This window comes from Gymnoscopelus braueri, assembly GCF_963280865.1.
Source record: "Gymnoscopelus braueri genome assembly, chromosome: 2".
NCBI lineage: Eukaryota > Metazoa > Chordata > Actinopteri > Myctophiformes > Myctophidae > Gymnoscopelus > Gymnoscopelus braueri.
Genome location: NC_137604.1, coordinates 18,528,878 through 18,543,641, shown reverse-complemented (window position 1 = coordinate 18,543,641; position 14,764 = coordinate 18,528,878). Strand labels below are relative to the sequence as shown.

At 42.1% G+C, this 14,764-nt stretch overlaps 1 protein-coding gene across 2 annotated transcripts; it reads right to left on the bottom strand.

The window, feature by feature from the left end:
* Positions 1-1,660: 1,660 nt before the first annotated feature.
* LOC308079004 (complement C3-like) lies at positions 1,661-10,184 on the bottom strand. 2 transcript variants are annotated; one of them, XM_080420343.1, is made up of 11 exons: positions 10,071-10,184; positions 8,475-8,550; positions 8,174-8,219; positions 7,496-7,586; positions 5,779-5,844; positions 5,494-5,596; positions 4,816-4,905; positions 2,965-3,057; positions 2,545-2,631; positions 2,268-2,409; positions 1,661-1,818 (listed from the first exon to the last, which is right to left on the bottom strand). In XM_080420343.1, exons 3-11 carry the CDS (start codon positions 8,191-8,193, stop codon positions 1,677-1,679), a joined length of 834 nt encoding a protein of 277 aa, XP_080276469.1. In that variant the 5' UTR covers positions 8,194-8,219; positions 8,475-8,550; positions 10,071-10,184; the 3' UTR covers positions 1,661-1,676. The 2 variants fall into 2 exon arrangements, with proteins under 2 accessions (XP_080276469.1, XP_080276468.1); XM_080420342.1 differs by lacking the exon at positions 10,071-10,184 and adding an exon at positions 8,803-8,899.
* Positions 10,185-14,764: the final 4,580 nt, after the last annotated feature.

The window sequence follows — 14,764 nt, the reverse complement described above, 5'->3', positions numbered from 1 at the left end:
ATAGGCATTTATAAATGTTTTATTAATAGGGCAAATGTTATATTGACTTGTAGGATCTCTTTCAGTAGACCACTTTTTTTTAAACAAGAAAATAATTTGAACCTTTGGCATTTTCCAAAGCAAGAATACCCAACTGTTCAGAGAATGTCGACAAAAAAAGAAGTGACGTCTCGGGGGTACCGAGACTAGGGAGGGGGGGGGGGGTGCAATCAACCGAGTGCAATCAATCTGACTGGTTTCCCAATCGTACTGTGACATACATATGTATATATATATATATATATTACATTACATTACATTACAGTCATTTAGCAGACACTTTTATCCAAAGCGACTTACAATAAGTGTATTCAACATAGGTAGGGAACGAAAACTACTAATCACCAGAAGTCTTTAGTGCATTTTCTGCAAAAACAAGCAACCAAGAGTATACCTAGCGCTAAGGTAAAAGTGCAATATATCAGCTACCTATTTCCTTAAACAGATGAGACAAAATAGCTAAATCAAATGAGCATGAGCTAAAACAAATAAGTGTATCGACTAAACAAGATCCAATAAACAATCCAATAATCCAATAAACAATACAGCAATAGAAAACAAGCGTTCGTACAACTAGTTAACAACAAGTAGGTCAGGCAGAGAGGAAGGGTAGTGTTTCCTGAAGAGGTGAGTTTTCAGCCTGCGGCGAAATATGGGCAGTGACTCTGCTGTCCTAACATCAGTGGGAAGTTCATTCCACCACTGTGGGGCCAGAACAGAAAAGAGTCGTGACCGTGTGGATCGGCCAGAAGGACCCTTGAGTGACGAGGCAATCAGTCGCCCCGAGGTGGCAGACCGAAGTGGTCGGGCAGGGGTGTAGGCATCGACCATAGCCCGGAGGTAGGAAGGAGCTGTTCCTTTCACTGCCCTATAGGCTAGCACCAGGGTTTTGAACTGGATGCGAGCCGCTACGGGGAGCCAGTGTAGAGAGCGGAGAAGGATGGTTGTGTGGGAGAACTTGGGGCGGTTGAACACCAGGCGAGCCGCAGCTTTCTGAACAAGCTCCAGAGGTTTGATGGCAGATGCCGGAGCACCAGCAAGGAGGGAGTTGCAGTAGTCCAGGCGGGAGATGACGAGAGCCTGGATGAGCACCTGGGCTGCCTTCTCCGTGAGGAAGGGGCGAATCCTCCTGATGTTGTAGAGCAGGAATCTGCAGGACCTCGTCACTGATGCGATGTTTGCCGAGAACATCAGTTGATCGTCCAGGGTCACACCCAGATTCTTCGCAGTCCGAGTTGAGGTCACCACAGCATTATCAATGGTGATGGCCATGTCTCGGTGCGGACAGCCCTTCCCCGGGAGGAACATCAGCTCGGTCTTGTCTATATACTGTCTTGCCCTAAGAGGACTGACCGTGGGTAGCTACTGGGACGTAAGTCGGGGCTTGATCAACCCCGGCTGGGTCACCTGGGCGAGGGTGTATGTTGCGAGACCCGAAACACCCGATGACCCCAGGCTACAACACTGATCATACGTCCCAGGTGCATCCAGGTGATGTTTTTTATTTACATACAAATCACTTAACCACTTAAGCTTTGCTTTATACTTAGTTTATATTTCATTTTATACGGTGTCGTACAAAAATAGTTAAAATAGATCTGCTATTTTCCACACAACTAAGTATACGTAGCTCAGGCTTAAGCCAAACATCCCATGATTGTTAGCTGGTTAACTAGCTGCTCCATGCCAAGACAGACAGGTCTGTATTCGTCACTCTGACATTCTGCTGATGACGGCCAATACTCTATCCATGTCTTCCCACCTAGCACATACTGATACCTAAGGACACAAGAAGAACAACATCACCAGCTATAATGCTGTGAAAAGGCATTCACCTACATGATCAAATCAGAAGTCACATTTCTGGGGCGCCCGCTAGACTAGCCTATAGCGGTCCAAGTTGGAGCACCGCTGATATAGCAACATACTGTTAGGATTTAGAAAACATTTTTAGATTTTTGGCCACGTACCCCCATCTCAAAATGTTTTGTTCCAGGGACCTCCAGAAGCAAAGATTTGAGTTACAAAAGTTTGCTTTAAAAATATATATATATTCAAGGATTTGCACAAATTCCCAAGATTTCTCAAAAATAGCAGATCTACAAGCTCATTGCGCGGCACTCTGTGCCGTGCTATGAGCTTGTATATCTGCTATTTTTTAATGGCCAGAGAAATCTCAAAATGACACAGATGCGTTCCCGTATTGAATGGGTTAACAGCAAGCTCACCCTTGATTGTCATCATTCCCGTGCACATCTTGTTCCAAACCCATGATGAGGTACGTCTTATCTTTCTGCAGTGCCAAAGACTCCCTGCAATGGGGAGGACTTACGAATACGCGCAGCTGCCGCATCGCACCCACATCTGTTCCTAAAACACGAAGAGAAATGGCAGGCATACATTATTTGTCCGGTACGAGAAATGAAAACACTTGATTAAAATGTGATGGAAATGGTTTTTATGAGAGAAAAGAAGGATTTGGTCAATTCAGTCGATCTACAGTACCTTCCTTAAGTGTGTCCTCTATGCGCATGTGGTAAATGTCCACAGATAAATCATCTTCTGTAGCACTTTCCACTCTCACTTTGTACACTATAAGACAGACAGTTTGCACTGTTTAATCCTCTCTCTCTCTCTCTCTCTCTCTCTCTCTCTCTCTCTCTCTCTCTCTCTCTCTCTCTCTCTCTCTCTCTCGCACGCTCGCTTGTGCGTGCGCACACACACGCACAGGCACAGGCACACGCACAGGCACACGCACAGGCACACGCACATACGCGCACACACACACACACACACACACACACACACACACACACACACACACACACACACACACACACACACACACACACACACACACACACACACACACACACACACACACACACACACACACACACAGGTTACTAATACAGGCACACTTACCATAATCTACTTTATTGTTCGTTTCTGTATCACAGGCCATAGTAGCACGTTCGTCATTGGTAATTGTGTCCTTCTTCTGCATACTGCAGCTCACTGGAAACACACAGTTTGCATTAAAGAATAAAGGCAGAACAGCAGGCACCAGAGACATACTGTACATAGACACCACACTGGCCACTGGATCATAGGTCAACGTCAATGCCATATTGGCAGGAGCAACTTGCCATAACTCCACTGCAATAAAAAAAAAAACGTTACTGTCCGGCAGAAACCAGCTAACTCAATTTTTTCCCCCATATATCAGTGCTATAAAGACCCTTTACGTCTGTGTGTTGATTAAAAAAAATATTTAACCAATGAAAAGTATTAAAAAGTGCTTCTGACAAAACTCCATTAGATCCTCAAACTTTCTGCTAAACCAGCTAAGTCCACCAAAGGGGGGTGGAGTTAGCTGGTTTTGCTGACTCCAGGCTCCACCCCCTTTTGACCTCCAACCGCATTGAGAGCTTGGAGGTCCATTTAGCTGTTCTTATCAATGATGAACAAAACCTCCTAACTCCACTTTTTGTTTAGTTTTTGTCATTTCCTGAAAAATGAACATTTTGGAGTTAGCTGGTTGCTGCCGGACAGCAGAGATATAGTCCATGAGCCAGAGCCCCAAAATTGAGCAATGATTACCGAAAGAGGGGGCAAAACCATACCTATATTAAATTGTTCATAGGGTCAATATAAGTAAATAAATATATGATCACCTTTCCACAGGAGTAGCTTTTTCATAGTTATCACACATTTTGTTATTTTCCCCATACGTACATGACAGGTGAAAAAAAAATCACAAAATGTAAAAAAATATATCATAATGAAACTTCCCCAGTTGATTACTTACATGAAGACAATGATTTATGGTATTACAAGTTTTCTGAAATTGTATATTTAAATATGCAAATTAGGCATTATATAGGAAAACATACCCTAATTTGCATATTTAAATATATATATTTTTATATATATTTTTCCCACTCTTTCTGTAATGAAATCTTGTCTGGCTCATGGACTAATACCTGAGTTGTACAGTATAGCCTATAAGTACCTAAGACTAATTTTTTTTTCTGTTTTATAACCATTACTGTAATGATAAGATATTTTGGTATGAAAGACCTTTTTTTATTTATTTAACCATTCATACTCTACATGTTCTGACATTTTTAACAAACTAAACCGCTTGAAAATCAGTCGAGAATTCAGCGAGTTATGATGATTTTAATAGTGGCGAGACCTCCTGCTTCAATAGTCATACAGTACATGCATTAGGAGGCACGGCTTACGCCTGCATATGCGTTGTTTTAAATGTAGGGGGGGAGTTGGTTTGCATGCATAACAGTATTTTCAGACTAAACTAGATTACATTAGGCTATGTGCACTTCTCACCATGGACAAAATAGAAAACATATAAACAGCTAAATTCACTCAAATGAAAGTAACAACAAAAGCAATAGCCTATCGTTTCGCCCATGTAGTGGTCGCAAGCAGCTCTGCCAGACCAAGAAAGTTACCATTATTATTATCAATTCTTTCATTTTAATGCAATATGACAGACTATGACAAAAACATCACCCAGTGTTTGTTTTTGTTTATTTTCTTCCTGCTGATGTAACCTATATTCTAGATGTCTAGGACCATGTGAGTAATCCTGGCATGCATGGGAGATACAAGGATTCTGAGGGTGAGTTGGGCTTAAGCGGTTAAGACTGGATATACATTTACGTGTATGACAGTCTCGTCTCATATTCCCCATGTCAATGTAGTCTCCTCTCCTCTCACTGATACTCAAACAGTCATTTGTTTTCTTACCATCAGCACATGTACATGCATCCTTTTGACAGAGCTGTAGCAGCCGTGCTTGTGTCTTCTTTGGATGGTAGAATCTTATACATGGTTTCTCTACAAGGAGACAGAGAGAGAGAGAGAGAGAGAGAGAGAGAGAGAGAGAGAGAGAGAGAGAGAGAGAGATATCAATTTGTGCCAATTTGATCCAGGTGTTCAGCATCTGAAAATGAATGTATATGAATGTATAAATAAGTTAACTTAGTATATGATAATGAATAAAAAACTCAGGGATGGTAAAGAATAGTTATAGTTATTTATTTAACATAGAAAACTGCTCAAAATGTCCCTTAAACGCCATTAAAACGTGGAATGTTGTTCCACCTGAGATTAGTCAATATTGTATGTAAATGGTGCATTTAAAATACTTTGTTCCAGGGACCCCCAGAAGCAGAGATTTGAGTTAAAAAAAAAAGTCAAAAACATGTATTCAAAGATTTGCACAAATGTTCAAAAATAGCAGATCTACAAGCTCATAGCGCGGCACTCGGTGCCGCGCTATGAGCTTGTAGATCTGCTATTTTTGAATAGCCAAAGTATAAGATAATGGTTATACTGTAGCTCAAATCTAAAATGACACAGATGCGTTCCCGGATTGATTGTGTTAAGTTGGCATGTTCTGTCGGTGTCTTTTTTGGGACTTACGGTTATAGTACTCATGAACCGACACAGCTGCAGGTTGCATGACGCCCACTTTCATGACCTGGTTGATTCTAAAAGCGATCTCCTCTGGGCGTACATGTGACACCTGGATAAAGAGAAACAAAAGGTGACAGACACACAGATAAACAGACACAGACAGAGAGAGAGGGAAACAGTCTCTCCTCTGTATGTGTGTGGGTGTGCGTGTGCGTGCGTGCGCGCGCACGCGTGCGTGTGTGTGTGTGTGTGTGCGTGTCTTAGGTTGTGAGACCCAGAGAGAAAGCTTACCTTATCCAGGTGGATGATGATGGAACCTATTCCAGACACAACACTGTTGTCGACCCCTCTGGACAGCTATGTGCGCGAGTGCACACACGCACACGCACACAGAAAGACAGACAGACAGTTCCTCTTAAAGAAGGTGTGTAAAACATGCAAAGCACTAAACTTCATAAAAAAATATATTTGAAAGTCTGAAAGACTAGCCGTCTATAAGAGATAAAATGTCTTGTTCACACTGCCAGTAGGCCACAGAAGTACCTCCGCTGTTTATTTATCATTTTTTTTTAAATGAAAGTAAAATATATTTTACTGAAATTTATAATGGAAGTCTAGGGGCTCTGATCGAGCAGAAACATTGCCCAAATTTGGAGTCATAGATATGTCACACATGATGTCATAGGTGACTGAGGTCACAGGCTGGCCACATGAAGTCTGAGTTCTTAGACCTAGTTGGAGTGCATTTTTCTAGTTCCTACATGTTTGGAACACAGCAATACTCCAACACCTGACCAGAAATGATGAAGTAGATACCAACAGAGAATGTATTGCAACAAAATAAACATATACGCTAAATAAGCAGTAATATGGATCTTTTCATTTTGATGAGTAGTAATTAAAATCGATTTAGCTACTTTCAAAATCAAAAATCAAATCAAATAGTACTTTATTGTCAGTTCACACTGAAATTCGTTTACGACACAGCAGCCATGTATGCAACACAAATACAAATACAAGTTACAGTGGAATGTCACAGGTACAAGTACACAGTTACAGCAAAACAAGGCACGCTGCGTCGCAGTGCAGCCGTTACAGCGCACCGACTGTCTTTTACTGCCAAAGTGGAAAATATTTTGGAATAATGCTATCGTTTTATTTTAGCGTACCTTTATTGAAAATGACTTTTTGATATGGAATGTTGTTTATGCTGCAATTTTCCATCAAGCATTAACCCTGTGGTCCTGCCATTCATTCGTTCATGCACCATCATCACCTATGGTTGTCTATATAGGAGGTGGAAGAATGGGCTTTCTAAATAGTTAAATGATTCTCCCTGAACTAACCTGGCAAGCTAACAGTCTCACTGAACTTCCTCCAAGCATTTCCAATGTATGTCCCTTTTAATGTATTTTAATTTGGACTTTGAAAGAAAGACAAACAACAAAACAAGCATTAAACTGGTTAGATTTGATGTGGACCGGCTGAACCGGTATACGTCATTATGAGTTGAGTCGGCAATAAAAGAAAAAAAAAGCCTACAACAACAGTTGTTTATCGAAGGCATTAAACATTGTATTGCACTAGTAATGAGCAATATGACAATGTGACTAACATTATTGTGTTTGTTTATAAACTGAGCCATGGAAATCAATATCACGTAGCGCTGCACTGTTCGGCCAACACCTACACTCCCTGGACTTGACGCTAGTATGTCGCAGGGACTTACAACCATTGATGCCGAGTGCCAAGCAGGGTGGTATTGGGTACGATTCTTTATAGTTTTGGAGTATTAGGCCTACTCAACCGGAGATTGAACTCTGACCTCCCAAAATCTCAGGGCGGACACTCTAACCCCAAGGCCACTGAGCTGGCATTAATCAATTTGGACATTTTGATGAATCGGCAAATTCAAGGTTAGTTGACTTTCTGTTCGAAACCCGGGGGAAGAATGATGACAAAATTCTCTGAGCGGCGAGTCCACTCATACTTTGGTGTAGGCTCTTACCGTGTCCAGATCTCTGCTGTCTGCAACAAAACCAATTGGTAAGCCAATATCTAAAATTGACATAGTCGCATCTTGATGCTTGTCCTTATACCTGTGTGGGGATAATGGTGAAAGGAACAGGTTAAAGAACAATGGTTGAAGGGCTGATAAAAAGGGACAACGTTCCCTCAGTTAAATGTCAACTTTTCAAAGTTTACCTTTTGAACACCAACCGATATGAAGAGCGTGCGTGCGTGCGTGCGTGCGTGCGTGCGTGCGTGCGTGCGTGCGTGCGTGCGTGCGTGCGTGCGTGTTGGGGAAGCTGAGTGCCTGATGTTCTATAATGCTAGTCACAGCCCTTGTGTGAATTGTGCAATGGTAATGTACATAACAACACCACATAACACCAAATATACTCCAGGAATTATTTCTAAAAAAAAAAAAAATACACTTTTGTTTGCATTGCTGTGCGGCAGGGCATGTACTGTAGGTGTGGGGGTTGCAGGAGTATCCTTTATGGCCCTGGGTTCACATCTGCAGAACTCTCTTCATTATAGGTGTTATTTATATTGATACATATCTTGAAATGAAAAATCTAATCAATATTGGCTAATTCATTATTTCAAGCCCTGGAGAGGCATAAAGGAAATATTGTGTGTCTGGTTATAGAATATCAAGTCAGAAATGCCTTTTACTTACATGACCTCAATTCTCAGCATGTATACATCATCACCATTAGCTTTCTCTGGTGGACAGAAACATGTGTTTAAACAAACAGGGCATCGGTTAGAAAAGATAAACATTAGACAGATGAACAGATGCAACAAAACACTCATATGGAAAAAAAGACACATAACAGACAAACTCATGAGACAGACAGACAGACAGACAGACAGACAGACAGACAGACAGACAGACAGACAGACAGACAGACAGACAGACAGACAGACAGACAGACAGACAGACAGACAGACAGACAGACAGACAGCACCCAATTCACCTGAGGTGAGGTTCACTGAGAGGTCAAACTTCTCACAGTCCTTAACCTGTGGTCGAGCATAATAGAGTGACACCACCTGTCAACAGATAGAGTGAATTTAAAAATTGGGCACACGCACACGCACACACACACACACACACACACACACACACACACACACACACACACACAGTGTACGGAACGAATACATAGTTCTGTAAACACAGTAGCCATAGTATGAATACCACCAAGATCTGGACACATTTTGGGGAGGCCCACATGGTCTGTTTCTTGTCTAATCCTGGATAACTGACACAAATATATATTGTATATAATAAAAAAATGCAACCTGTTCTGTCCTAGGACTCTGAGCTTGTGAATTCTGTGAAGAAAAAGCCAGAGAGGCCAGGCTCAGCCACAGTAGGGTCCCCCGCATCCTGTCACCTGATTCTGTGACCTGCTGTCAATGACTTCTCTAGGACTCTGTACCTTCTTTTTATCCTCCTCCTATTCCTGGCACTGTCAATGGTCGTTGCCACACCCCCAGAACAGTGTCCCGTCTCTCCAGTACCCCCCACCCCCACCCCGGGTTGGGTTCAAAGTTAAAACATTTCTGTAGAGCTACTGGCACCTAGACAATTCTTACTGGCCTGCTGTAACAAAAATAAAGACACATGAATCAAACCAAACAGTACCAAAACATTAATTACAAATATGATTTATTGATGGTCTACCTTAATATGCAACCAAGACCTATTAGTCTGATCTTTTTATTCCTGTGTGGGAGTCCTTCTCTGCTCTTATGTGACTTTTTGCCTTGACTGACGCACCAGTGAGAAAGGGACAGTTTAGGATTTGCAGCAGAGCAACTTGTGCTAACCACATGAAACAATTTACACCAATTTCCAATTTCTAAAGGCTTCACCTGAATCCATTACACAGAAATGGTGCTGTTGATAGCAGGAGTGAATGATAACGTTAAAGAGACTACAGAGTACCACCAACACAATGTATTAAAGCACAGATCAATTCCAGTTCAATTGAATGTCACGTGCTGTAGCTGTTATTTGGACTGGGACAAAACATTGTTTGCATAGCAAATCCTGAATGTAGGCCACATCAGCAGATCAAACAGTGCAGTCAGTAAACATACCCTTTAATCTAGCAAAAGATTTTGTTTTGTAATTTCAAAGGTTTTTCCTCGGCCTCTAGGGAGTGTGCGTGCAAAGTTTCACGCAGATCGGTGCAGATAGGTAAAAACACGAATCGGCCTGTTATAGCGCCACCATGAGGCTGATTTGAAAATGTTCAAGTGGCATTTCTTCCTCGGCTTAGTGGGAATGTGCGTGCAAAATTCCACGGAAATGCATGCTGCATTCATGATCTGAAGCATTTTGTTCAAAATAAACCAATTCTGCAAACTTTGGAAGCCAATCTTAGCAAATCAGGATGGAATATGGAAAATCGGATAGATCCATGTTGATCACATGACTATAGCGATACTACGTGATGTTTGGACAAAATCTGTACGAGAAATATCAAAAAAATGTTTTGCAAAAACACACAGGGTGCAAAACATAGCCTGAGCAATTTGGTGCCCTATAGGCAGAATTTTACCTGAAGATGAGAAGTAGTAGTAGAGAAACAGTTCACTCAATGACCAGGGGTCACGAAAGCGGAATTAAATTATCCTGGTTTGAAAGGCAAATCCAGGTTTGACAAGCCTGCGCTGTTCAGCCTGGTTTATTCAGTTCAACGAACGCCAAGCCGGGCTGAAAAGGAGCGACTTTGTCGAGCCAGGAACGTTAAACCAGGCTGAATGTGAGTTCACGTATTCCTATAAAAGACCATGAAAGTCGATAGCAGAATCCTTGAACTAGACCAATCATGGAGCCCAAAACCAGAGCGGCGTTCTTCTCTGGCTGAACAGCAGCACTGCAGCAGCTCATGGAATCATACAAGGAAGTAAAATGTATAATAAGCAAGAAAGGAAACACGGCCGCAATAAATATAGATCCAGAGAGAAAGCGTGGCAAAGTATTGCCGACAAACAGGGCCGCATTAACCGTGGAACTTAGTGGAACTTGTGTTCCACGGCCCGCAGCCTGCAGGGCCCTGTGAGAATGATAGACAGTTTAGACACTGTAGTTATAGCAGAAACAGACTGTTGGAAAGGCTGTGCTGTGCCCTGTGTCTGTGCAGTGTGACTGTCAGCGCCGCTCGTGCTGGCGGTGGCACATGCACCGAACGCACGTGCGGTGCGCGTTCATTCGCTGGGCGCGCGAACGCACTCGATATTGTCCGATTAATGTTGAGGGGGGGCCTTTGATTTTGTGTTGTTCCACGGCCCTGAGGGGTCTTAATGCGGCCCTGCCGACAAATGAAAAGCACAAGTTGTCCAAAAATATGCAATGAATTAAAGGTCCATAAATATATAATTCAGTTAGGCTTAAACATGAGGAGTTTAAGTGAATGTTGGAATTATAATTATAAACACTTGAATAATAATTTCTAATTTCTAAAATCAAAGATACAAGTGAAAAGCTTACCTTTTGGCGGCCGGGGGTCCCCGGTCCATGGGGGTCAACGGGGGTCCAGGGGTACACGGGGGGCCGGGGGTCAACGGGGGTCTGGGAGTACCCGGCCCCCCGTGTACTCCCGGACCCCCCGTGTACTCCCGGACCCCCGTTGACCCCCAACAGAGGTCTGGGGTACACGGGGGTCCGGGGGTCCACGGGGGTCCGGGGATCCACGGGGGTCCGGGGGTCCACGGGGCGGGGGTCCACGGGGGTCCGGGGGTCCACGGGTGTCCGGAAATCCATGGGGGGCCGGGGGTCCACGGGGGTCAACGGGGGTACACGGGGGTCCCCGGCCTCCATAAGACAAAAAAAATCGGGCTTGTAGATCTTCGATTTTCGCATAAGAATTGAATAAGTGTGGAAAAACTCATTGGTTTACGATTGGAGTCATTGGACTAACAGCTATTTCACAAAACCTGAAGAACAAGGCACTGGATTAATAAAGTTTAGCTGTTAGCCTGGTCCGGACCAGGCTAACTTTACAGCTAAATTGCCATGGTAATTAAGGCAGGATTGCTTAAATTTTCTTTCGTGAAACCGGATCATGGATAAACATATCCAGGTTTACTGGCTAAGTTAATCTGCCGAGCTAACTCAGCTTTCGTGAAACCGATTCATGGCTGATCCTGGGTAATTTAAGCCAGGATAGCCGATTAAACCCGGTTTATCCCTAATCCAGGTTTCGTGAAACGGGCGTGACCTAAGATGACACATCAATGTTGTTGACAGCAGTTACTGGAACTTCCACAGAAAACGGAACTCGAATCTCAGTGGAAGTGTGGCCTGGTTGAGTCACATTATTAGGAAATGTGCCCATATAATAGCATGTGTCTGCTCACTCATCAGTTATCATGAGTTTAATATAGAAGGCTGGATGAAGTAAGAGAAATTCTCATTGATTGATTGAATATTTTATTAGGCAAAAAAATTTAAAACAACACAGTTACATTTAAAATACTTTGTCTAACAGGTCCGTTCATAAAAGTCCTTGCGGACTTGTTTCCAATGAGGGCCTTGGTATTTAATTCATAGGCATATATAGTGGCACCACAGTTCAAATATCATTACAAAATAAACAGCAAAAAAAAAAAAACTATGTACAACAAAAAAAAAAAAAAGAGGGGGGGGAAAAAAAAATGTACAAGAACAGGGGGGGGTGTCTGCTGTCTAACGGGAAAATGGTACTACCTCCTCCTTTGGCCTCCTGAAAGATGATTTTTTAAGGCTCTTTTAAATGAGCCCAGCTAACTGCATTTTTTGAGGGATGGAGTTAGACTATTCCAATCCTGGGTGGCAGTGCTGTAGAAGGAGAATTTGCCCATGTTTGTTTTATGGGTGGGTGGTACCAAATTGTTGTTAACGCTCCCTCTGGTATTGTGACTGTGGGTGTCGCTAACCTTTTGGAGGTATTTACTCAGATATGCGGGAATAGGGGGCATATCGGGCAAATTTGCATTTACAATTTTGAAGGCCAGTCCCATTTTTAGTTGTTTAACCCTGTCTTCCACCCTGAGCCAGCCTAGGCTGGCAAAATGGGTGGGAGAAAGGTGGGTCATGGGTCCCAATCCGAGGAGTAGCCGAATCAGTTTGTTTTGGGAGGTTTGAAGCGTAGTCTTCAGTGACACTGAGGTGTTGGAGTACCAGGAGGTGCAAGCATAGTCAAAAAGTGGTTGAATCAGGGCCCCAGAGAGGGTCCTGAGGGCCTGAGGGTTGACAAAAGAGGAAATTCTGCCCATAAATTTGGTTCTCTGGTTTACTCTTTTGACAACCTTTGTAGCCATGCTTTCACCTGTCAGGTATTTGTCAAGAACACAACCCAAATAGGTAATCTCTTCTTTGCTAGAGATAATTGTGTCATCGACTTTGACCTTGAAATCATTTACATCCATCTGTCTGAGGGAATGTTTGGTCCCAAAGAGAATGGATTCAGTTTTCCCAAGGTGTAGTGACAGTTTGTTATCGGTAAGCCAAGTACGGATTTTTGAGAGTTCGGAGCTGAGCGCCTGCTCAACTTGCAACTTGTCCTCTCCCGAGATCAGGAGTGCCGAGTCATCAGCGAACAGGAACAATTTGCACTCAAATAAACACTCAAACCCTCAAAAACGCTCTGCTCACTAGCATTATATTTCAGTTAAATAATTAAGGGCTTGATTAAATGTCGTGCAATGAATTATATCAAGCCCCTTATTTAAGAACAAAGTCTATAGACAATTGGTTGAGAAACAGTGTTCTAAAGGGTTATGATTATTTTAGTTCTTATAACTCTAATCATACAGAGTTAGTTATAAGCTGATCATAATATATTATAGACCTGGGATGCATAGTGTTAATGTTACCAAAAACACAAATCTTAGCCCATATCCCTTCCCAACACAACAGTGGTCCCCAGGTTGAGTCTTAAAGGGTAAGACCACTTTGGTAGAGGTTTGGGTTGTGTTACCTTGCCATGATGTAACCCCAAAGGTGGGCAAGAAATCAAAAATAATTGCTCCATTGATTAGAAATTGATAATTAAAAAAATGCTCCTCATTGACTTACATTGTACGGTAAAACAGCTCTCAAAGTCACTCTTTTAGCACATAAATGAACCCAAACATAGCTGATTCAGGCAATATAGAGCATCACCAAACCCAGTACTGTTTTTTCTTTTAATAAAAATGTCAACTTCCTGTTGATTTTACTATTTGAAGATCTGGATCCGGATCCGCGGATCCAGTCCAGGTTTTCTACTTATTAAAATTGGTAAAATCAACAGGAAGTTGACATTTTTATTTAAAAAAAAACAGTACTCCTGAATCTCTGAAGCCTCTCCTGGACAGGGGTCTCAGACGTAAAAACAGATGATGATGATGTGTTCTATAAAAAAGTACACACATATTTATTTTTCAATTCTTAATAAAAAATAAAAATAAATCTAGGCTTGGTGGGTGACACAGACACAGACATGGAGCGAGATTGTTCATTTACATACACACATCATGTACACAGAAGGTAGAAAACATTAGATAGGAGTTAAAATAGGAATATTTAGGAGTGGATGTTGTTAATAGCCAGAGAGAAGGTGAGTTTGTTGTAAGGACTTAAAAATCTCGATGGATTTAGCAGATCTGATGTGGGCCACCACAAAAGCGCGGTCAGCTTAGTCTTCCTCGGGACCAGTGTGAACCCCAGTGCCTCAAAAGAGAATTATTTTCTCATGAGGAAATAACAGGAGTCACACATGAGTGACAAAGCTGCACTCAGATCACATTAATTATATTCCAGTTCTTTTTTTTTTTTTTTACTCAATTTTTATTGGAACAAAGGATTTTCAAAAGACAGATACACATACAAGAATACAAGACAGAACATAAAAGGGGGGGGGGGGGGGACAGAAATAACAAAACAGGACAGTACAAAAAAGAAAAAACAAGAGCGAAAAACAAAAATAAAATAGGTGGAATTCTACAATTGTTAGTTATTTTTCTATTCCATATTGGTTATACATTGTCCATGGGCTGAAAGAGAGATGTCCACTTTTCCCAGTATTTGTGTGATTTGTCCTCTTGTAGTCTGAGTATGAAAGTCAGTTTTTCCATGGTGTATATTTCCCTTATTATGTCCATCCAATTGTCTTTGGTTGGGGGATCCTGTTGATACCAGCGACGCGTGATCGCTTTCTTGCTTGCTGCTAGAAAGATTTTGATGAAATATTTGTCATGTGTCAAGAAATCTTCAGGAATATTTCCCAAC